At 59.7% G+C, this 21055-nt stretch overlaps 2 protein-coding genes across 7 annotated transcripts in view; one reads left to right on the top strand and one right to left on the bottom strand.

Annotated features, from left to right (window-relative positions):
- Positions 1–8123, top strand: CTU2 (cytosolic thiouridylase subunit 2). 5 transcript variants are annotated; one of them, XM_019742666.3, is made up of 15 exons: positions 27–184; positions 851–925; positions 3187–3265; positions 3492–3551; positions 4602–4662; positions 5237–5346; positions 5522–5814; positions 5897–6032; positions 6220–6351; positions 6891–6982; positions 7092–7195; positions 7304–7451; positions 7597–7663; positions 7792–7850; positions 7941–8123. In XM_019742666.3, exons 1-15 carry the CDS (start codon positions 120–122, stop codon positions 8014–8016), a joined length of 1557 nt encoding a protein of 518 aa, XP_019598225.3. In that variant the 5' UTR covers positions 27–119; the 3' UTR covers positions 8017–8123. The 5 variants fall into 5 exon arrangements, 4 of the variants coding, with proteins under 4 accessions (XP_088656325.1, XP_019598225.3, XP_088656324.1 ...); XM_074314456.2 differs by having other exon boundaries at positions 36–128; XM_088800199.1 differs by having other exon boundaries at positions 1–128; positions 7092–7451.
- The window catches only part of PIEZO1 (piezo type mechanosensitive ion channel component 1 (Er blood group)), a 65265-nt gene continuing 52314 nt past the window's right edge, over positions 8105–21055 (bottom strand). The window contains exons 23-51 of one of the 2 annotated variants that reach the window (XM_074314451.2): positions 19695–19799; positions 18902–19055; positions 18390–18633; positions 18207–18303; positions 17805–17982; positions 17172–17261; positions 16995–17089; positions 16604–16675; positions 15876–15976; positions 15239–15332; positions 15106–15156; positions 14841–15013; positions 14607–14713; positions 14257–14448; positions 13919–14177; positions 13659–13847; positions 13155–13461; positions 12771–12891; positions 12532–12679; positions 12234–12448; positions 11957–12115; positions 11718–11865; positions 9924–10112; positions 9657–9749; positions 9375–9547; positions 9179–9301; positions 9024–9103; positions 8748–8937; positions 8105–8666 (exon numbers count right to left, since the gene is read on the bottom strand). In XM_074314451.2, coding sequence (XP_074170552.2) covers positions 8417–8666; positions 8748–8937; positions 9024–9103; positions 9179–9301; positions 9375–9547; positions 9657–9749; positions 9924–10112; positions 11718–11865; positions 11957–12115; positions 12234–12448; positions 12532–12679; positions 12771–12891; positions 13155–13461; positions 13659–13847; positions 13919–14177; positions 14257–14448; positions 14607–14713; positions 14841–15013; positions 15106–15156; positions 15239–15332; positions 15876–15976; positions 16604–16675; positions 16995–17089; positions 17172–17261; positions 17805–17982; positions 18207–18303; positions 18390–18633; positions 18902–19055; positions 19695–19799 — 4397 coding nt within the window. In that variant the 3' untranslated portion in view covers positions 8105–8416. Of the gene's footprint in view, positions 8667–8747; positions 8938–9023; positions 9104–9178; positions 9302–9374; positions 9548–9656; positions 9750–9923; positions 10113–11717; positions 11866–11956; positions 12116–12233; positions 12449–12531; positions 12680–12770; positions 13578–13658; positions 13848–13918; positions 14178–14256; positions 14449–14606; positions 14714–14840; positions 15014–15105; positions 15157–15238; positions 15333–15875; positions 15977–16603; positions 16676–16994; positions 17090–17171; positions 17262–17804; positions 17983–18206; positions 18304–18389; positions 18634–18901; positions 19056–19694; positions 19800–21055 lie in introns of those variants that run through there. The other variant, XR_016022018.1, reaches the window with a different exon arrangement.

The raw sequence follows: 21055 nt of genomic DNA, 5'->3' as shown, positions 1-21055 counted from the left end.
GTTTAGGGCGGGTCCGGCCCCGGCCCCCGCGTCACGGCCGCGACGGCGCTGCGGTGACATTATCAGAGCGCGCACCGCCGCTGGCCCCGCCGCCGTCTGCACCGAGACCCGGCACGGCCATGTGTCAGGTGGGTGAGGACTACGGGGAGCCCACGTCCGTGGGGCCACCGCCACCGCGATCTGGGTAAGAACTGGGCCCGCACCCACCCGTCTGGTTCCCGGAGCCCCCGGCCGGCGGCGAGCGCGGACCCTCCGCGCTTTGCTGTGAGTCCCGGGCAGCGAGCTTCGGGAAGCCCAGAGACCGCCGAGGCCGGGCCCAGGAGGCCTCTGATCCTGGATGGGGGCTGGGCCACCCTCTCCAGCACCCGGAGAGTGCCTGTCAAGTCGGTGGTGAACACCCCAGGGAGGGGCTCCCTCTGCTCACTCGCACCGCAAATTCTTGCAGCCAGTGGGACACCTCCACTCAAACCATGCTGTCCTTACTCGAAGAGGAAGTTGTCTCCCTGTCGCTTCCACCCACTGGCTCCCTGTCTCCCCTCCAGGGCTACACAGCAAATTGTCTCTTGTGCCAGCCTTCAAGACATTGAGAGGTGGCCTCTATGTGTCAGTACCCCCACACCGCCACCCCAAGCCGACTATAACCGACTGAAATCCCCCCGGAGGCCCTTGTCTTTTTGAAAATTGGTGGTTTGGATAGGACACAAGCTCTAGTTTGTGTGTGTACAGCCCCTGGCATGACGTCTCCCGTACACCAGCTTGGGGTGAGAAACAGGACTCCCGTCTTTCTGAAGCTGCTCGGAGGGGTGTGTATAATCTGTTCTTGTTCTCTCTTCCCCCTGTGTCTCCAAAGCTGTGAGCTGAAATGTGTGAAGTGCAAGGAAGGCCTGCCCGTGGTGGTGATCCGAGTGGGAGATGCCTTCTGCAGGTGAGGCCTGGACGTGGGAAGGAGACCCTGGCAAGTGGTCTCGCTCAGCAACTAGGAGTGCCTCTATTTCTGTGGCTCTGTTTCTTGCATTTAGAAGTATTGAATCGCTTTGCTTTTGCTTCTAACATTGGTCTTGGTGACTGGTATTGGCGGGGAAGGGATTGGTTTCTTATACCGTTCTCCCAACATCTACCCATGGATCAGGTGGCAGGAAGGTATGTGACGGCGTTATGGGGAGAGTTGGCAGTGAGAGTGAGTGAGGTGTAGGCAGGAGGAACATTTTGGGGCAGCGAGAACACATCTAGGGGCAGTTTGGAGCATCCGGGATCTTGGGAAGGTGCTCCATGGGATGCCTATTTTGCTTGTGAGGGATAGAGGGGTGGAAGGGGGGGCCCAGCCTTTCACCAGCTTTGGGGGTCCTTCAGACAGGAGCAGAGGCTTATTCCCAGAGGGGCCTGGGCACCAGTGTGTTGTTTTATCTGAAGCTCTTTTGTGGCCCTGTCACATTGCTCTTGAATCATAACTCTTTTATGTCTGATCACCTTTACTAGATTCATAGCTCTGCAAGGCAGGGCCGGTCTCCCATTTTATCCCTATTTCTGGTGGTGTTGCATGCTTTATATAGCAAATGAACATTAGTCGAATGAGTGACCGACTTGCATCTTTAAATGGGTCTCCGAGAGTCTTTGACTCTGCTTTCTAAAATGTTACAAAAAAGAAACTAAAGGGACTGAGTAAATTGTTTTTCAAAAAACTTTTTGTTCCTTACCATCTTTTGGGAGCCTAGTAGACTGGGTGTGTGCTTAGTAGCACGAGGTGTGTGCCACCATGAAATAAATTTTAGGCAAGGGAGCTAAAGTTTAATCACTTCGGAGCATCTGAAAATGGTGACCGCTCCAATCTGCTTAGAGAACTTGCTGGTAAGGAGAAGGAAAGCTGCAGTAGCTCTAAGCAAGGCTGGCAGGGCTCCTTCTGGGCCCAGAACTCTACCTCCTATGCTTGCTGAGTCCCAAGAAAAGGTGGGAAGCTGACTTCCCAGGTTGCAGATTTAAGCTAGGTTCCTCAAGGATTGTGAGGGTCAGCACGTGTGGGAAACCTGGCTTGACCCAGAGAGAGAGTGTGGTTTCATGAGCCTACTACTGGTACAGGGAGGACATGAAGGGGGGCAGCCACAGGTTGGTTCCTCCCGCCCCAAGTGAGCAGGCAAAATCAAGCATCTGTGTCTGCTGGGGGCACCTCAACACATTCTGACCTTCCTGGGAGTCACTTCCCGTGGCTGGTCACCTGGGATCCCTAGAGCTCCAACATTTTGCTGTTAAACACTGAGTTGAATTACCGCCCTCAAATGACCTTTGGGGTGTTTGGTTGGCCCCTCATAACACTGGTCCTGTTCAGTGTTGGGGGGACACCAGGATATCTGAATAGAAAGAAGGAATCAGAGAGGAGGCACAGCCCCAGGTGTGGGGCAGCTCTCTTGGGGTAACGTTGCTGCTCGGGGTATTGTTCTCCCCCCTGACTGGCTGCTGGGGTTGCCAGGGGAGCTTCAACATGCAGATGCCTGGGCCTTGTCCCTACAAACTCTGACGTAGTTGGCCTGAGTGAGTCTAATGTGCCGTCAAGGCTGACAATCTGATGTAGTGAGCCCGAGAACCAGCTGGAAGGTATGTCAAGAGCACAGATTCCCAGGACCTGCCCTGGAAGTTCTGATCTGTGGGTCTGAGGATTCTGCAGGAACTTCCGGGGTGTTTCTGGTCATGGTGGGATCAGCATGCTAGAGAGAGGCCTGTGGGGCTTCAGGACACTGGGCCCCTGCAGCCCAATCAGTGTTGCCCCCTTCACGCCAAGAGGTGGTACTTCTCCCAGTGGGTGTCTTGGAAGGGGTTATCCACATTATTTAAGGGAAGGTCGTGGTGCCCTTGCCCTGCACTTGCCTGGGTCCATCCATTCTGCCAGCTGGTCCTTTCTGAGTGCAGGTGGCACCCAGACTCCTGGCCCCTCAGCCATCTGTTGGCACTGGTAAGGTTTGTGGGAGTGATTCAGGTAGGCCACCCCACATGGTGTGAGGTTCATCCTGGGGCCGCCATCCTGGCCTCTGGGTGGGTCCTCAGTGTCAAGACGCTGCTTTTAAAGGTGGAAGTGGGTACAAGAAGGAAAAGGTGACCGCTCCGTGCGGGAGCTGGTATGACCAGCTTCCCTGTCTCTGTGTGGAGGATGGGCGGCCTGGGCTGTGTGGCCGCCATCAATGGTGGTTTGTGTTGCAGGAACTGTTTCAAGACGTTCTACGTCCACAAGTTCAGAGCTATGCTTGGGAAGAACCGGTTGATCTTCCCAGGAGAGAAGGTAGAGTGTGGGGTGACTCCTCTGCAACAGGGCAGCTCAGACCTCTGGGCCCTGGTTCTCTGCTCCTGCTACCCTTCCTGCAGACAGCCTGTCCCAGCTACATCCCACCAGCCCCGCCTGCTGTCCTGCACCTGGGCTCTGAGGACGGACCCATGTCAGTGTGGGGAGGTGGGCAAGCTCATGTTGGAGATGCAGTGCCCCTCCCATGATGTTCCTTCTCTCCCAGGTGCTCCTGGCATGGTCTGGGGGGCCTTCGTCCAGTTCCATGGTCTGGCAGGTCCTTGAGGTACGTCTCCACACCGTCCTCCTGGGTCCAGGTTGCTGTCCTGCTGAGCTTGAGGGTGGAGGGCGAGCACCGAGGGGCTCTTGCTTGGGGCCTGAGAGAGTAGCCTCCCCCCCGCTGCGATGCTGGTTGGTTCCTGGATGTGTATACAAGAGGTGCACAAGCCGGAAGCTGTGTCCAGAGTACCCAGCCATATCCCAGTTTAGGGCTCTGTCCATTTGCTCGACTGTAGAAATGTAATCCCTGGGAAACAGGTGTTACAGGGGCCCCAACGGAGCATCACTCAAAGTAGCCCTGAAGCCGTGCCCCCACCCCTCTTTGTCCTGGGAAGTACGTCCTGGGAGTACGTCTGAGCCCAGACATGGGAGCAGGTGCCTCGGGAGAACAGAGTTGCCCAGTCCTGGCAGCTTCCTTGAGAATTTTAAGGGGAAACCACAAATGAGGCAGTTATGGCTTCTCTGGATGGTGCTAGGGTATTTGGTAGGTCTTGACCTAGGGGTGGGACACCATGGACCTGCACTCCTGTGAGGGGTACAGACTGCAGGGTCTGGGGACAAGGCTATGGCCGTGGGGTGATCTGTACAGGGTCCTGGGATGTGCCCAGGGTGCTGCATCTGCGCTCACATCAGTCCCCTAAACCTGGCTGGATGGTGTGAGATGCACGCCCATTCCCCCAGCTGTGCGCCCAGCACCTGGCCCTGCTCTGCCCTCTGAGCAGCAGTGCCTCACTTTTATCCTGTTGTGCTGTTGCATCCTGAGCAGAGGGGCTCGGGGAGGGGGCATGGCAGGCCTTGTGGCCCCAGCTGCTTCTCAGGGCATGACCTGGAGCAGGGACAGATGGAGAGGGCAGGTTTTATGGGGGGGGGGGGGTGCAGATGCCCAGGCAGGGCCATTGGAAGTGACTCAGGCTGTATGGCGTCCCCGTCTACTATAGGTGGGGGTTACTGCCCCTTCCTGGAGGGCACGCGGTCTAAATAGAGAAAGGTTTCTGCAGGGAAAGTGTCCTGTGGCTTCTGGCTGTGGGGCTGAGGCCCTGTCCCTACCCCTCTCCAGGGCCTGAGTCGAGATTCTGCCAAAAGACTGCGTTTCGTGCCAGGGGTCATCTACATTGATGGTATGTATGGCCATTGCTCCTCCCAGGCCCTGGCCATTTGGGGTGGGCCCCCTGAAACAGCTGTCACTGTGCCCACACCAAGGCCCAGCTTGGGGGCGTTTCTTTGGAGGCAGAGTACCCATGTCCAATAACACCACAGTTGCCTTAAGTCAGACCTTCATTAGAGTTGGGCAGTATTGTCTGCCTGGCTGCCTCTGCGGGTTGAGCCACGCCAGTTGACTGCCCCAGGGGCTGTGATGCTAACCTGCCCCTCCCCTTCCTTCCCCTACTTTCCCCTCCCCTCCCCTCCCTTCCTCTTGTCTTCCCTCCCCTTCCCTCCTCTCCCCTCCCCTCCCTTCCTCTTGTCTTCCCTCCCCTTCCCTCCCCTCCCTCCCCTCCCCTTAGCCACTGCAAAGAACCCATTGCCCACTCTGAAAATGCCTTTCCAAGGAGGTGTGCAACCTGTGGTTTCTGCAGAAACCGCTGCCCTGCAGAGCACAGCCTTGAGGGATTTCTCGTGTGGTGTCGACCGTGTCCTGCCTGTCTGGGGCTCTTTTCCTGTAAGCCATGACTCTTTTCTGCTTGCCTGTTCCAGAGGGAGCAGTCTGTGGACAGAGCCCAGAGGACAGAGCCCAAACCCTGGTCGAAGTGAAGCTGATCCTGCAGACCGTTGGCTTCCCCTGGCACATTATTGCCTTGGAAGAGGTGGGTGGGCTGAAAAAGGCCCCTGAAGGGTGCCCTCTGCGGTGTCCACCAGGGTATGTGTCCATTTGTTGGGGCCAGCCTGCGGGCCTCTTGCCTGGGCCTATTCCTCCCGCCTCAGTATATACAAAGTTGGGCACGGGCCTCACATGAGCTCCCCCACCCTCCGCCCTACAAGGTGTTCAGCCTGCCACCGTCCGTGCTGCGCTACTTTGCCCAGGAGCCCACTGGGACCGAGGGGGCCTACAAGGCGGCTGTGGACAGTTTCCTCCAGCAGCAGCACGCACCAGCCCAGGGGGAGGAGCAGCTGAGTGAGCCTGGCACCCAGGGCCTCCAGACCCCGGCTGGGCCACCCACAGCTGCCCAAACTGAGGCTCGGCCACCCACAGCTGCCCAGACCGAGGCTCTGTCCAGACTGTTCGACTCAGTGAAGACACTAACAGCCAAGGAGGAGCTTCTGCAGACCCTGCGGTGAGTCCCCTTGCCCACCGGCTCCTGGCCCTGACCTACCCAGGCCTGAGACCCCTCTGAGATCCCCTGCCCTGCTCTGCAGGACCCACTTGATCCTGCACGTGGCCCGGACCCATGGCTACTCCAAGGTGATGACAGGGGACAGCTGCACCCGATTGGCCATCAAGCTCATGACCAGCCTGGCGCTGGGGAGAGGGGCCTTCCTGGCCTGGGACACGGTACTCAGGGGCAGGCCGCCCAGGGGCCCCTCCCACCCTCACTCCTCGGGCTCCTTCACCTGAAAGTAGCGTGTTATGAATCAGCCTTGGGGGTCTCCCTCGTGGAGGGCGGACCCTGTGACCCTCCCCGCCAGCTGGCAGGGAAGGGGTGCAGTCAGCGGGGTGCAGTGAGGAACATCCCCCTCAGGGCTTCTCAGATGAGCGGCACGGCGACGTGGTGGTGGTGCGGCCCATGCGCGACCACACCCTGAAGGAGGTCGCCTTCTACAACCGCCTGTTTGGCGTCCCCTCTGTCTTCACGCCGGCCATAGACACCAAGGTGAGCTCCAGGAGCAGGGCAGGAGTCTCCGGCACACCTCTGGGGGCCCAAGCTGTCCACACCAGCCTTCTGGCCCAGTGCCTGCCACCTGGTGCCATAGTGGAGACCCTGGGCCCCCCAGCACCCTTGGGGCACAAGCATGGCATCTCTTTGGAGGATAGGCTGGTACCCTAGAGTGGGAGGGGGCTCAAGGGGAGAGGAGGGAGCCGCCTCCTGGTATCCGTCCCTGGCAAAGCAAGGTGCCCAGCTGGGGTGTCATGAACATGGGGGAGACGATGATGGGGGGGCAGGATGACCTTTGTCAGGGACACTTTTTTTTTTCTTTCACGTAATATACTTTTTAACAATGGCTGTGTTTAGCAGCAGGGACACTTTAGAAGTGTGTGCCCTGGCTCACTCCAGCTCCAAGCAGACTCGGGAGCAGATGGTGTGGAGAAACCCATGGCCCCCACTCCAGATGGCCCCTTGGCCAGGTCTGGGAGCTGCCTCTCTGACCAGGGCCACTCTTGCAGCCCTCCCTCCCATCTGATTGTCCCTAGGCCCCCGAAAAGGCCAGCATCCACCGGCTGATGGAAGCCTTCATGCTCAGGCTGCAGGCCCAGTTCCCCTCCACGGTCAGCACCGTGTACAGGTGTGTGTGCCCGAAAGGGGAGTGGGAGGGTGGGCGTGAAGCTCACCACCCCGGGGCACGTGTCCCGGCCAACCGACAGTGCCTCTGTGCCCTGTCCGCACGCCCCTAGGACCAGTGAGAAGCTGCTCAAGGCCCCCAGGGACAGCAGTGCTGGTGTCCCTGCAGGCCCTCGCTGCCTGCTCTGCATGTGCACACTGGACATCGACACTGCCGGTCTGTGCTGTAGCTCCTCAGGATGCTCGGGAGAAGGGGGTGGGACGCCGGGGAGCGGATGCTGGGGCTCAATAGCCCGAGGTCTCCATAGCTCATCTCTGCTTGCAGATAGTGCCACGGCTTTTGGGGCTCAGTCCTCGCATCTCTCCCAGACGCCGCCCCCCACCCTACCGGCCAAGGCATTCACAGCACCCTGCTGTTCTGCAGGGGAGGGCAGGCCCCAGGGCTGCTGCCAGGGGGCTGGGCCCTGTGGGAGGTGAGTCCCTTCACTGACCGCCCCCCATCCCATGGCTGGTCCCTTGCAGCTACACACAGGGTGGTGGTACACCCTGGGACCAAGCCCTTGGACCCTGTGCCGAGGCGCCAAGACCAGGCACACAGGTCCAGCTCTGCTCTCGCAGGGAGGACCCCCGAGCCTGCATCATTGAGCAGCTGTGCTACGGCTGCCGAGTGAACATGAAGGACTTGGTGAGTCGACACCCGCCCTGCGCTGGTGACAAGGGAAGTCCTTCCGCTCCTGGGGGTGAGGGCGCAGGTGGATAGTGGCCCAGCTTCGTGCCACGTAGCCCCTCGTCCATGCCAGCTCTCTGTTGCAGCCGTCCTTGGACCCCCTGCCACCTTACATTCGGGCTGAGGCCCAGCTCCGCAGACAGAGGTACACGCCTGCTGTGTTGGGCGAGCCTGGGAGGGGCCTTCCGGGCGTGAGCCCTGTTGGGCTGACGCCCACTGTGTCGCTTCCCCCCAGGGCCTGGGTCTCGCAGGAGATCCAGGAGTATCTCATTGAGGACAGTGACGAAGAGGCACACAGCGGTGAGAGCTGAGCTTCAGGATGGACACTCGGGGTCACCCTGCTGGGGCCTCTGCCACGTCAGAGCAGGACAGCAAGGATGGACAGGCGGCATGTGATCATCCGTTTATATAAATAAAAATGTTTTTTAATTAGAAAACTCTACAGTACGCATGGGGAGGGGAGGGCCAGGCCCCCTGGCCCAGTGTGGCTGGCTGTGGGCTCCACCAGGCCCAGCAGGGACAGCAGTCCTGCGCCGGGCCACGGAGCGGCCACAGCTTCCTTCTGAAAGCAGCATCAGGGCTCAGTGGGCTGGGAGGACGTGTCACAGCTGGTGGCCTTGGACTGGGGTATCTGCTCCCAGGGCCCGAGGAGCACCGCCCTGCTGACTGCCGGGCCGGTGCCTTGGTTCGCGGTGCACAAGGAGCCCGGCCCTACTCCTTCTCACGCGTCCACTTGATCATGGTCTCCGGCGAGCGGTACAGGAAGATGAGTTTGGCGTAAAGCTCCTCTTCCAGCTCCAGCTCCCGCGTCTCCCGCACCAGGAAGATGTCCTGGCAGAGCTTGAGGATGCGGTCCACACACGGCAGCTCCTCGAACATGATGGAGTGCGAGATCTCGCTGAAGAAGCCGCGCACAAACTTGCCGATGACCAGCACGATGGACACGTAGAGCCCCATGATTCTGCCAGGCAGGGGAGGGTGAGTCCGCGCCGCCGCCCACAGCCGCCCCCAGGCCGCGCCGCACACGCACCCGCATACTCACCCGTAGCCAGCCAGAAAGCCCAGGCTGGGGGGGCTGACCTTGTCGCTGAAGATGACCATGGGCAGCAGGTTGCAGTCAGCCTGGCAGTTCTGCAACTCGATGACCCACCACTCAAGGAAGCCGGCGGCCCCCGAGCCCACGCGCTCCCTCCGCAGCTGGATACGCACGCCAAGGTAGTCGTCCTCCTCATCTGGGTCAGAGCCGTGACACAGTCAGGGCCACCACCCTCTGCCAGCCTGGCGGCCGCGGCCCAACACCCCCCTCACACACACTCACTGGGCTGCAGCTGCTTCACGGGGTTGGCTTCAGGCCCATTGGGAGCACGGATGTACTTGGGGAAGAGGTTGGGAATGACCCTGCAGGGAGGAGTCCAGTGGGTCAGGCCTGGCCCAGCCCCCACGGCGCCCCCAGGCCCCCTGGCCCTCACTCACACTGACTGGTCCGAGGTGCCCTCCAGAAGGCTGGCCAGCTGCCGCCGCTCAGTGCTGTTGGGGGCCAGGTCCAGGGTGTGCTTCTCATTGGTGTATTCCACAGTGCCGCCCTTGGCCAGGTCCCTGCAGGCAGGGGTGCAGCGTGACCCTCCACGGAGCCCACCCCAGCCAGGCCCCACGCAAACCCGGGACATACCTCTGGAAGTTCCAGGTGAAGCGCAGGGTGATGTCGGCAGTGCCGTTGTACAGCTCCCGCTTCATCTGGGCCCGGCTTGGCGGGCTGATACGCCACAGTGCTCCGGAGCTGCCCTCGATGTGCGCTGTGACAATGTCCTCGGGGCTGTACTGGCTGATAAACTGCATGGCCAGCTGGGGGCAGGGCGGCACCTCAGTGGTGTGCAGCCAGGCCACCCCTCCCCACAAGCTGTCTCCCTCACATACACACACACCAGGTAGACACAGTGTGGGGGCTGCTCACCGGGTGGGGGTCAAACTGCCTGGACAGCTCCTCGTAGGTCTGCTGTGTGAAGGGCACGATGGACGGCTGCTGGGCACTCATGGTGAACAGGGGCTGTGGGTGGAAACAGGGTCATGCGGTGCCGGGGGAGCCAGGTCTCCAGCACCCAGGCTGAGCTCAACAGTCCGTGAGGACAAGAAAGCAGAGGAAGGGGTCTGGGGCTGCCGAGCCAGAGCCCCCAGTGTGCGGGCAGAGCTGGCATCTACACTGATTCCCCCGGCTGCTCACCTCATAGCCGCCCAGCTTGAGGGTGACGGTGACGTCGATGGGCTGGTTGACCACGCCGACAACAGAACGCACCAGGGACATGAAAAGCAGCGGGAACCAGATGATGCCCACGAGGAACAGGATGATGAGGCCGCCCATGCCGTACTTAACAATCTTCTTCTTCTTCTGCCCCTTGGGCTGCGGGTAGTTCTGGTGGGGCGGGGCACTGGTCAGCTCTGCACCCCCCCTGCCCCGCCTAGTGCAGGCCTCCAGCCCTGCTCCCCTGCCACAAGCGCTGTCCTAGACCCCTCCCTCCCTGCTGCTCCCGGAGCTGTCCTCCATACCCCGCCCCTCCTGTCCTCAAGGTCGTGAGCTTAGGCTCACCTAGTGGACCCTTAAAGTCAAACCATGACTGAGCATCCAAACTGACCGCAGAGCTACCTAACAACGTATATAAAAATGAGCTCAAATGTAAGACCTAAATCAATGAAACTCTTAGGGGCAAATCTTCGTTACCTTATATTTGGCAAACTATTCTCAGATCTAAAACCAAAAGCATGAGCAACAAAGAAAAAACATTAAACTGGACATTATAAAAATTAGACTTTTGTACAAAGAGGATATCGTCAAGAAGGTAAAAAGACAAACCACAGAATGGGAGCAAATATCTGCAAATCATGTATCTGTTCAGAGTCTAGTATCTAGAATATCTATAGAACTCTTAACTCAATAAGAGACAAACAACCCAAGGGAAAAATGGGCAAAGGATCTGAACAGACATTTCTCCAGAGAAGATGGTCGTGGCTGACAGCCGACAAGCACGGGAAAAGTTGCTCAACATCATTAGCCAATAGGGAATGAAACATCACCACCACGATGGGGAAAAGGAAAAAGTCAGGCAATAGCTAGTGTTGGCGAGAAGGTGGAAGAGATTGTGGAACTGAAAAGGTGCAGTCGCCATGGTAAACAGACAGCTCGACGGTGAAACCTCGAGTTGTCTGTTCCACTCCTAGGTGTCTATAACGGAGAAATGGAAACGTGTGTCCACACGATCTTTTACGGGAATATCCATAGCAGCATTTCTTACAATAAAAAGAAATAAACCTGAATGTCCATCAACACTTGGAACAGTTGGATAAACAAAAGGTGGTACATCCACCTGACGGAACACTACTCAGCCATAAACTGAAAAGAAATTCTGACACTTGCTACAACATGGATGAACCTCGACGACAGACTGAAAAGCCTGTCACAAAAGGCCACGTGTTATGTGATTTCATTTACATGAAATGTCCAGCACAGGTAAATTTATATAGAAAGTAGATGGTGCTGCCAGGAGCTGGGCAATGAGGGGAATGGAGAGTAACTACTGATGTGTGGGGGGTTTCTTTTTAGAGTGAGGAGTATGTTCTAAAATTGACTGTGGTGATGGTTACACTACTCTGAGTTTACTAGCAACCACCAAATTGTACACTTTAAATGGGTAAATCTTGTGGCGTGTGAATTCTCCCTCAATAAAGCCGCTAAAAAAGAACAAAAATTTCGGCTAACATGATGGCCAGGCTCCTTCCACTGGGCATTTGCTCAGGCCACTCTGCTGACATACCTGCCCCGACAAGGCCAAGTTCTCTCTAAGGGGTCCCTTCTGTCCACCAGGAAGAGTTCTAGAAATGCTCTCTGGCCCTTGGTGGCTTCCTGGCCTCATGTGGACGTGGGCTGTGAGCCTGGGGAGGGGGTACTGGTTCTCGCAGCACCCACCCGCCTCAGTGGGGGTGACCAGTGTCCCCTCGCTGGTCCCAGCTTTGGCCTGGGTACCTTTTCTGTCTCTCGGCTACACTTGATAATGAAGATGTTGGCATAGATGTCCTCCACGCACATCCAGTTGGACAGGGACAGCGTGGTGTCCGTCCACACCCAGTCCATCACGGCCCGCAGCTCTACCAGGAACGGTACCAGCCGGAACCTGCCGGAGGCCAGGGCACTCGTCAGGAGAGGCTGAGGCAGCACAGCCTCGCTCCTCCCCGACCCCGACCCCAGGGCCAGCCCGCACTCACCCCTGGAAGAGGAAGAGGTTAAGGTGGTTGTACTTCTTGGTGAGGAAGTTGCCGAGGATGCGGGTGGGATAGCCACAGCGGATCTGGTAGGCAGACAGGGCGAAGTAGATGCACTTCACGAAGTACCACAGCTGGGCCACTGCGTTCTGGCTGAACATCCTGAGTGGGACAGGAAGCCCAGGTCAAGGCCCACCAGCCAAGTCCGGCGGCCGGGGCCTCGAGGTGTCCGGACCCAACCACGTCTCTGCGGTGCGGGGCCCGAGCCCCCAGCACCCACCTCTCGGTGACAGCGGGCAGGATGAAGAACATCCAGAGGTGTATGGCCAGCACCAGCACGACCTGGAAGGCCAGCTTGCCGAGCACGGTCTTGCGCAGGTAGAGGGCACGGTCGACGACCATGGTGCTGAACTGGATCAGCAGCATCACCAGGAAGGCCTCAGGCACCTGGTCGTCCGACAGGGAGGATGTGATGTCCGTGGCCGCCGAGTGCTTCTGTGGCCGGGAGAGCAGAGGTCAGGGGGAGCTGGGATGGCTGCTGGGCTCCGTGCTCCCTGGAGGCCCCGAGCCCGGCTCACCCCAAAGGCCCAGAAGCCAAAGATGATGATGATGAAGTCGACCACGTCAGCCAGGAACATGAAGGCGTACACGTCGGTGGCCGCGCGGTACTTGGTGTGCAGGATGTCGTGGAAGAAACACCGCAGAGGCCGGTATACGCTCTGGGCCCTGCGGGCGTGTGGACGAGGGCTCAGCTCAGTCCCACCTTGTGTCCTCCCACCCACCCCTCTCCTGGGCCACTCCCAGGCCAGTGACTCACAGGGACAGGCAGAAGGTCTGCAGCTGGATCCCGAGAGCCTTGACTCTTTCCCGGTGGCGGCTCCGCCTCTTCTTTCTCTCAGAGGCGGCTGCTGCCTCCTCCTCATCCTCGGGGTCAGCGTCTGTGGGGGATCAGCCACCATTGACAGAAGGCCACAGGGGGCTGGGCCCAGCTTAGCTCCTGACCACTCCAGGAGCCCCCTGAGGGGCTGCCATCACCCCATTTCACAGACCAGCAGACTGAGCACAGGGCCCTCCCAGCGTCACCAGCAGTGGGCCAGCTGGAGCTATGTCCTCTGGACAGAGGACCTGGTGGGAACATAGTCAGGGCTCCAGCGTGGGAGCTGGGTGGGCTGGGGTGGCGTGGATGGGAAGGGCCATGTACCAACGGCTGCTGGTCCTCTGGGTTCCGCGCTCTCCTTCCTCCTTCTGAAACGCAGGCTGATGCGTCTCCTGTCGCGGGGCTTGGGCTCCACTGGCTGCTCTGGGGGCCCGTCCATCGCGTCCACCTGGACCTCATCCTGGGTGGTAGCCCCAGCCTCCCCTGGCTCCTCCGGGGGCCCTGTGCCCGCCTTGGTCTGGAGTCCCAGCAGGGCTGGCTCCTCCTCAGGCTTCTTCTCCTTCTCCTTCTCATGGCTCCCGTCATGCTCCCTGGAGAGTGGGACCTCCTCGTGGTCCCAGAGGCCGTAGCACTGTGGAGGGAGGGAGGGAGGGCGGTGGGGAGGCCAGTGTGGCCGCACTGGGCAGCTCTCGGACCAGGCAAGATGGCCAGGCCCACCCTGGGGCCCACAGCATTCAGCCTCGCCTCCTGGAACAAGATGGCTCAGGCTGGGGGGTGGGTGCTGAGAGGTGCCCGCCCACTGCCCACCACCCAGCACCAGGCACTCACCAGCAGCTGGGAGCGGTGGAAGAAGAGGGCCATGAGCTGTACCAGGTCGTACTTGATGTAGCTGTCGGTCTTCTCCAGGCCCAGGATGCGTGGTGGGAAGTAGGGCTTGTTCTCGTAGCGCCGAAGCACTGTGTAGCTGTTCCAGGGGAAGAAGCCAAACTGGAACAGGTACTTGGTGACGACTGTGACCTGTGGGGGAGGGGCACTCAGCACGGTGGGGCCAGGCCCTTACCCCCAGCCCACCCTCCTGCTGCTGCCACCTCAGTGAAGACGATGGCAGTCATCCAGAAGCGCTTGCTGGGCCGAGGGATGGACAGCATGGCCCACAGGAAGACCAGCACGGGCAGCACAAGGGAGGCGGCGGACGCGGTGACCATGTGGTTAAGGATGATGATGAAGTAGCAGAGCAGCTCCGAGTGGGCAGCCACGCACTGGTACACAGCCTGCAGCAGCCGCAGTGCTCGGCCCTGCCCGGCCTCGAAGCGCTTAGCCTCCTCCAGCTCCGGGATTTGCAGGCACCTGCAGGGTCCACATTCAGGCAGGCGCTGACCCCCCGCCTGGGCCCACCTGCCCCATACCCACCTCCCCTTGTGCACACCTGTCAAGGAGGAGCTCACTAGCTGTGCGTGGCCGGGTTCCAGTGCTGGTGGGAAGCTCTCCGGAGCCGTGCAGGGAAGCCTCGGGCTCGGTGACTATCTCCTCACTGCCACTGCGGGTATTGTAGCCAGTACTCAGGGGGCTGCTGGCGTCCCCGGCTGTGCTGCTCAGCGGCTCCTCGGCTCCCAGCCCACTATGGGAGGGAAGGCTTGTCACAGAGGCGGCGGGATGGCCTCGAGGTCCCTGGTGGACAAGGGGCCGGGAAGCTATGTGCCCCTGAGTGCAGCGGCTCGGATGGGTCAGGGAAGGCGGGTCCTGGCTCCTGCCTGAGCCCCTGTGGCCTATACCTACCTCGACACTGTGCTGGGTGCCTCGCGGGCCTCCAAGGGAGCTGTTGGCATGGCCTCGACTTCACTGGAGTACAGCTGGTCCGGCACTCCCCGGTGCACCTCTCCATTCTGCAGGGCACAGGAAGGGACTTAGGGCCGTGGAGGTGGTCCCCGCTCTGCTCCGTTCCCCAGTGCAGGAGAGGGGGCCAGGGCATGGTGGCAGACGTGTGATGGGATGGAGGCGTGCGGCACCCACCCTGAGCAGCTTCTGCGTGAGCAGGTAGCGCTTGGCACGCAGCACATCACTCATGGCGCGGTGGTGTCGGGTGAAGGTGTGCAGCCAGTGTGTCAGCCCGTCCACCAGCGCCTGTCCCAGCACCCACAGGAACTGCATGGTGCTGAGCACCCGCTGCATCATGTGACTGCGGCCTGCGAGTGCGGGGTATCGGGTGGTTGGCAGGAAGGTGCTGGAGGGGCAGCCAGTGGGAGACCCCCAACCTCAGCCCCCGGGCCCCACACACCTGCCACCACGTCCTCTGGGCCCTCGGCTAACTCCACCTCTGGTCCGCCTCCTGGGCATAGGGTGCTGGTCAGCGCCTGGCATCCCTGCAGCCCCTCCTCCCCGCACCCGCACCCGCACCTGGCCTGACTCACCCACAGACTGTTGTTGTGCTTGCTCCCGCACCTGCTCCTGCCGCCGCTGCCTCAGCACCGACTGGGCATTGGTCACCCACGCCTGGTACGCCATCTGCAGGCCAGGCCCTCTGGGTTAGCACCCTGCCTCCCCACTAATCAAGTCCCCGTGGACCCTCCGCTGAGCTCCAGAGGAGGAGCCAGGACTCAGACAGCCCAGCTGGGGACCTCCAGCTTGAGCCTGAGCAGGAAATGGGCCCCACGGAACTGCTGTGCACAAAGCCCACGCAGCACGTCACAGTTCTCGCTCAGTGCCCGGGCCCCATGCTAGGACAGAGACCCAATGGTGGGTAAGAGGCTCCTGGATCAGGAGACAGACATGTGTCCAGCAAACTTGTTGAGCTCTTCTTGAAGGCCAGGCCCCTGGTGGCCACCGCAAGTCTGGGTGGTCAGAGTTGGGACCTCAGAAGGCAGTGGGCAGAGGGCCACATAGCTGCCCTGACCTACACCCCGCACAGCCTGCTGTCCCACCTGACTTGCGGACTCGGGAGGTCTGCGTGGCTCCCCAGGCCCTGGGGGCGTCATGTCCTCCCTGTGCTGTCTGGGCCCAGATGTTCAATGAACAGGAAAAGGCAGGCAAGGGATACTCCCACTTTACCTGGAAGGCACTCTGTCCCGCTGGCCTGGGGTCCTCCGTCTGGGTCTCCTCCTCCTCCTCACTGTCGGACTCGAACAGGAAGTAGTCCCCGGAGTGGATGACTGCAGGTGGGGCGGAGCTGAGAGCTGGCCTCCCCACCACGGGGTTGGGCTCTGCACCTCCCCCCGACCTGCAAGACTCGCTAGTTCATTTCTTGGGTCTGGGTGGGCCCGGTAATAGGCTGTGCTGCCCAGCTTGTTCCCTCAGCATCCCATGACCCCTTGGGCCAAGGCCCACATGCCACCCTCCCCCCAAGGGACAGCCACAGTGGCTGCAGGCTACGGGACAGAAGCATATGCACCAGACACAGGCCAGAGCGGTGGGACGAGACCAGACGGGACGAGAGAAACACACACTGGTCAGGGCTAGGAAAGGAGAGGCTGTGGGTGGGCAGTGAAGATGCAGATTTCTGAATCCCCGAGTTAGAAAAATGCATAGCCTGTGGTTAGGGGTCCAGCTAAATTGAGACCTAGCCCCTTATCACTGCATGGCTTAGAGCAAGGCCTGAGAGCCTGCATGACAGCGGTTATAGGGAGTACAGGAAAAGGGGGCAGGATGTGCATAGGCTGGAGATTAGCACTCGGCAAGTTCCATTCGCCCCAAAGGTGGACAGCAGCCAAGAGTGGGGAAGGATGCCCGGCACACAGTGGCTTGAGAGTGTGGTTATGGCAGCCAGGTTAGGGTGGTACCTGTGGCGTGGTCCAGCCAGGGCCGCCACCACTGTCTCCGTGGCGGGGAGGAGCCCCCTGGACTGCTGGGCCCTGTGGAGGGGAGGGTGTGGCAAGCATGAGCCAGCAGGGAGAGGCACAGGAGAATGAGGGCGGCCCCTCAGCAGAGACAGACACTAAGTCCCTGCAGTGACAGAGGGGCCATGTGGTGCTGTGGGGGCAGAGGACAGTCCACAAGTGCAGACGGACAGTCACAGGCCAGCTATGTGGCCTACAGGGACAGAGTGACCACATGGCACAGGACAGATGGGCTGGAAGCCCTGTGGAACGTCACGTGGCACAGACTCGGGCAGGCTCCAGCAGCACAGACACGCCAAGGTTCAGGGGCCCCTGAGGCTCCGCCCACACTCACCTGGCTCTTGGCCGGGTTCCAGGGGCTCCTGGGTTTGGCCAAGGCCCACCCGGCCCTGCCTATGCTTTTCCTGCTTGGCACGGATACGTTCCATCCTGTGGGTGGAAGACAGCCCTGAGTGCCAGGCCGGTCAAGAACACCCCTACCTCCTACCCATGTACCCCAGATGACACCTACTGTCTTTTCAACTGGGCCAGGCTCTTCTCTTCGGCCTTGCGGTGGAAGTCAATGCTTTTGAGGTTGGCAGCATTGTACAGGTCGAAGCCCCTGTGAGGAAGTCAGTGAGGTCTGGGGGTGCTGAGCTCCAGCTACACAGGCTCCCCCTCCTCTGGGCTTGGCCCACCCGCCCAGGCCCTCCCTGTTCACACTGAGGGCTTGCTTCCCTACATGATACCCCCGTCATGTGCTGCAGTGAGAGGGAGGGGACGCCGCCTGCCACCTCCAGTCTCCTGGGATAGGAAACACGCAAATGAACAGGCCCCAACGGGAGGGTAGCCTTGCCTCCCTGGCCATGGGAGCTGCAGACGCTGGGGATGGGAAGATTCGCTGGCTCATCAGCCAGAGTGCAGAGCAAGGGGGCAGGCCCTTTGGTGGGGTGCACGTCAGGCCAGCATGGGGGCAATAATAAGACTGCAGCGCCAGTCCACACAGAGCCAGGGCCAAGACCGCATGACATGGAGGTTGTGGACTTAGGCCCTGAGCAGGTGCTGATGGCCCGAGGTCCTCAGTGCTTCCTCTAGGGGACATGTCACATCAGGGAGCAGCACCCGGCCTTAGATGGGCTTGGGGGGGCCTGAGGCTGGGGCCCACCTGGAGGCCAGCTGGGCGGTGGCCTCGAGCTCGGCCCTGACGTGCAGGAAGTAGTAGCTGAGGAAGACGCGACGCTGTAGCAGCAGGAACAGGAAACAAACGCTGTCCCAAAGGATGCCAGCCTCCTCAATGGGCAGCAGGCAGTCCTGGTCCCTGCCCTTGCCCAGCATGTCCTTGGCTGTGGGACAGGCACCAGCACGATTCAGGGGTGTGATCAGGAGCACAGGTGGGGGAGGGGTGCGGGGCAAGGGTTAGGGACCTGAGTGAGGGGCACAGAGCGAGCATGTTTTTCAGGATCAGTGTTAGAACACAGGTCAGGGCCGTGGGTCAGGGAGAGGGGTCGGGGTCCTGGAAGCCGTGTGTGTCCCTGGTAGTGCCAGCCGCCTGCCCTCTCTCACTCACGGTCATAGTAGCCTTTGACTGTGCACACGAGGCTGAAGAGCTGGATGACCCAGCAGAAGCTGCTCTGCATTTGCTCCACAAAAACACAGGACAGGAGCTGGGGGGGGCGGGAGGAGGGTCAGCTGGCCAGCGGGGTCAGGGTTGGGATTGGGGTCAGGGCTGGGGCTGGGCAGGCTGGCTCACCGAGAGCATGTTCTTGGAGATGATGACAGTGACATTGTAAAGGATGAGGCAGTCCCACAGCACGAGGCGGGTACGCGTGTCCTTCTGTAGCAGAGAGGTGCCGAAGAGCAGCAGGTAGAAACAGGCCAGCAGGTAGCCCAGCCCGAAGACACTGATACGCGTGGCCCCAGTGACGAACACCACCACCAGCACCAGCCAGAAGAGGTAGCGGAAGACGGCCACTTTCAGCATGTCGAGGTAGGACCTGTCAGGTGGGGTGTCACTACGGGCCAGCCACCTCGCCTCCCCCCACGGCCTTGGGCCAGAGGACCTCCGGAAGGCCCCTCTGCTGCGAGGTCAGCATCCACCCCTGGTCCTAGCCATAGCACCCCTGTGGCAGCCCCCGTCCCGGGCTCAGTCCTAGCCAGAGCCCAGGAGTGTCTGGTAGCCCTGCTGACCAGTGGCCTACGCAGCCCTAGTGAGCCCCCCAACCCCAACTGGGCTCTGCCAGCTGGCAATGCCCCAGGACCCACCTGCAGTGGATGAAGTTGGGCACGGGGTTGGGCTCCCTCAGCACTGGCTCCACGTGGTCGGTGTTGACGCCAGCCATGTGCTGCCACTCCTCCGTCCGTTCAGCCGAGAACACCTGCCACTGCTGGGAGGCGCAGAGCAGCAGGAGGAAGTCACCTGTGGGCACACAGGAAACCACTGCCACACTGAGCCTAGTGCAGAGGCCTGGCACATGACAGGTGCAGGGCATGCCCCACCTGGCACTAACCTTGTATCCAGACCAGACAGAAGCATGGTGTGTGTGTGTGTTGGGGGGTGGAGGGGTGCTAGGCTGACACCAGTGTATGCGTGTGGATACCAGCAAGCGGTGCCCATAAACGGGAGTGGATGTGCACATGGGTGCCTGTCTGTACACATTCTGCATACACCACACACACGTCAGGACAGGAAGCAACGCTGTGCCATATAGGCCTCGGTCTGTGCATACCTACATCTGCCCGCACCTCCACACCTGCAGCTATGCCTGCATCCATACTGGTGAGCAAATGTGTGCCTGGTCGCTGGGTATGCACATGTGAGGTGGGCCTCGGGCCCATGTGGATGTCCTGTAGGACTAGGCACACACATGGGAAAAAGCCCCCGTCCTGCTGGGGAAACACCGGATTGGACCGGCTAGCGAGGCCTGAACCATGCGCCCCTTGCTGGCTGGAGAGGAGGGACTACACTGCCCGTCCCCATGCAGAATCTCCTTGGCCTCCCAGGAGGCTGGCAGCAGGTGGCGTGTGTGGAAGAGGGGCCCAGCCGGTGGGCACTCACTGATGAGGTTGGTAGAGTTGGGGGCCCTGAAGAAGTCAGGCAGGTACAGCCACTTGATGAGTGCCGAGTTCATGGGGATGGCCTGGCTCCAGCGCCACGGATAGTCTGTAGGCGGAAGGTAAGCATCAGGGCTTGACATCCCATGCCTGTCCCCATCTGCTGGGCTGCAGCCTCCAGGACCTGTGTCCCAGGGAATCGTTCTTACACCACATGTACATTCACATGGGCAGCCTCAAAGACATACCCACTGTCACTTGGAGTTTCGAGAGCATACAGGGCCAGAGCTTCCAGCACATTCTTACGTGCACGTTTCCCAGGCATAAACTGTGGCCCTGGTCCCAGTGGGAGGAACTGAGTGACAGAGACTACTGGGAAGGCAGATGGGCAGCGCCGCCTCCCTGAGTGGTGGGCCATGGTACCGATGGACCGGGATGAGACGTCATTACACACCTATCAGAATGGCTAAAATAAAAGCTAGTGACAACACCAAATGCTGGTAAGGATGTGGAAGAACTGGACCACTGGCGGGGATATAAAATGGGACAGCCGCTCTATTCATTTATGCCAGAGGAAAGAAAATTATGCCCCTGCAAAAACCTATACACCCATTTTCACATCCCCAAACTGGAAACCAGATGTCGCCTACAGGTGAAAGGTCAAACCAATCATAGTACATCCAAACCACAATACGACTCAGCAAGGAAAAAGAACAGTGTCAACATAGATACACCTTAAATGCTACAAAGAAGCCAGACCCAAAAGCAACAAGTACAATTCCATTTGTATGACATTGTGGAAAAGACAAAACTCTAGGGACAGGAAACGTCAGTGGTTCCCCGGGAATGGGGTGGGTGGGGGCAGGCTGACTGCAGCGGAACCAACCCCAAAGAGCTCCCTGGGCCAACGTTGGGACGGTGTGAACAACAAAGCCAACAGTGAAAGAATAACCTCCGGAATCCATACAGATATAAGTAAACAACTAAACAAATAACAGGGAGAAGGAGTAGCACTTCTCCACAGAGCGGGCCAGTTATTAACTATAGAAGAAACGGAAATAGAACGTCACTGTTAGAAACCAAATTAATTCCTGGGGCAGGATCCACCAGTGGATGCTAAAATTAGTGGGTGAAAGCTTACGGAGAAATAAGACATTTGCAAAGTTTTAGGTTTCTCCCTCCAACTAAATATGTATTAATCACAAGGAAGAAAATACTAGCTTCACAGTAGAGAAACCCTGAAGACAGCACTGTAACCAAGAGATGAAGGGAACTGTTAACTGCGATGAGACACACTGGCCCCATATGATGCACTGAGGTCGACATTTCACAACCATAATATTCCTGCCAAAAGTGTGTAACCTG

Source organism: Rhinolophus sinicus, chromosome 8, assembly GCF_057876585.1.
Source record: "Rhinolophus sinicus isolate RSI-liver-muscle chromosome 8, RSI-T2T, whole genome shotgun sequence".
NCBI classification, from domain to species: Eukaryota; Metazoa; Chordata; class Mammalia; order Chiroptera; family Rhinolophidae; genus Rhinolophus; species Rhinolophus sinicus.
Note: the sequence above shows the minus strand (reverse complement) of the source record. Positions and strands in the feature narration are given on the sequence as shown.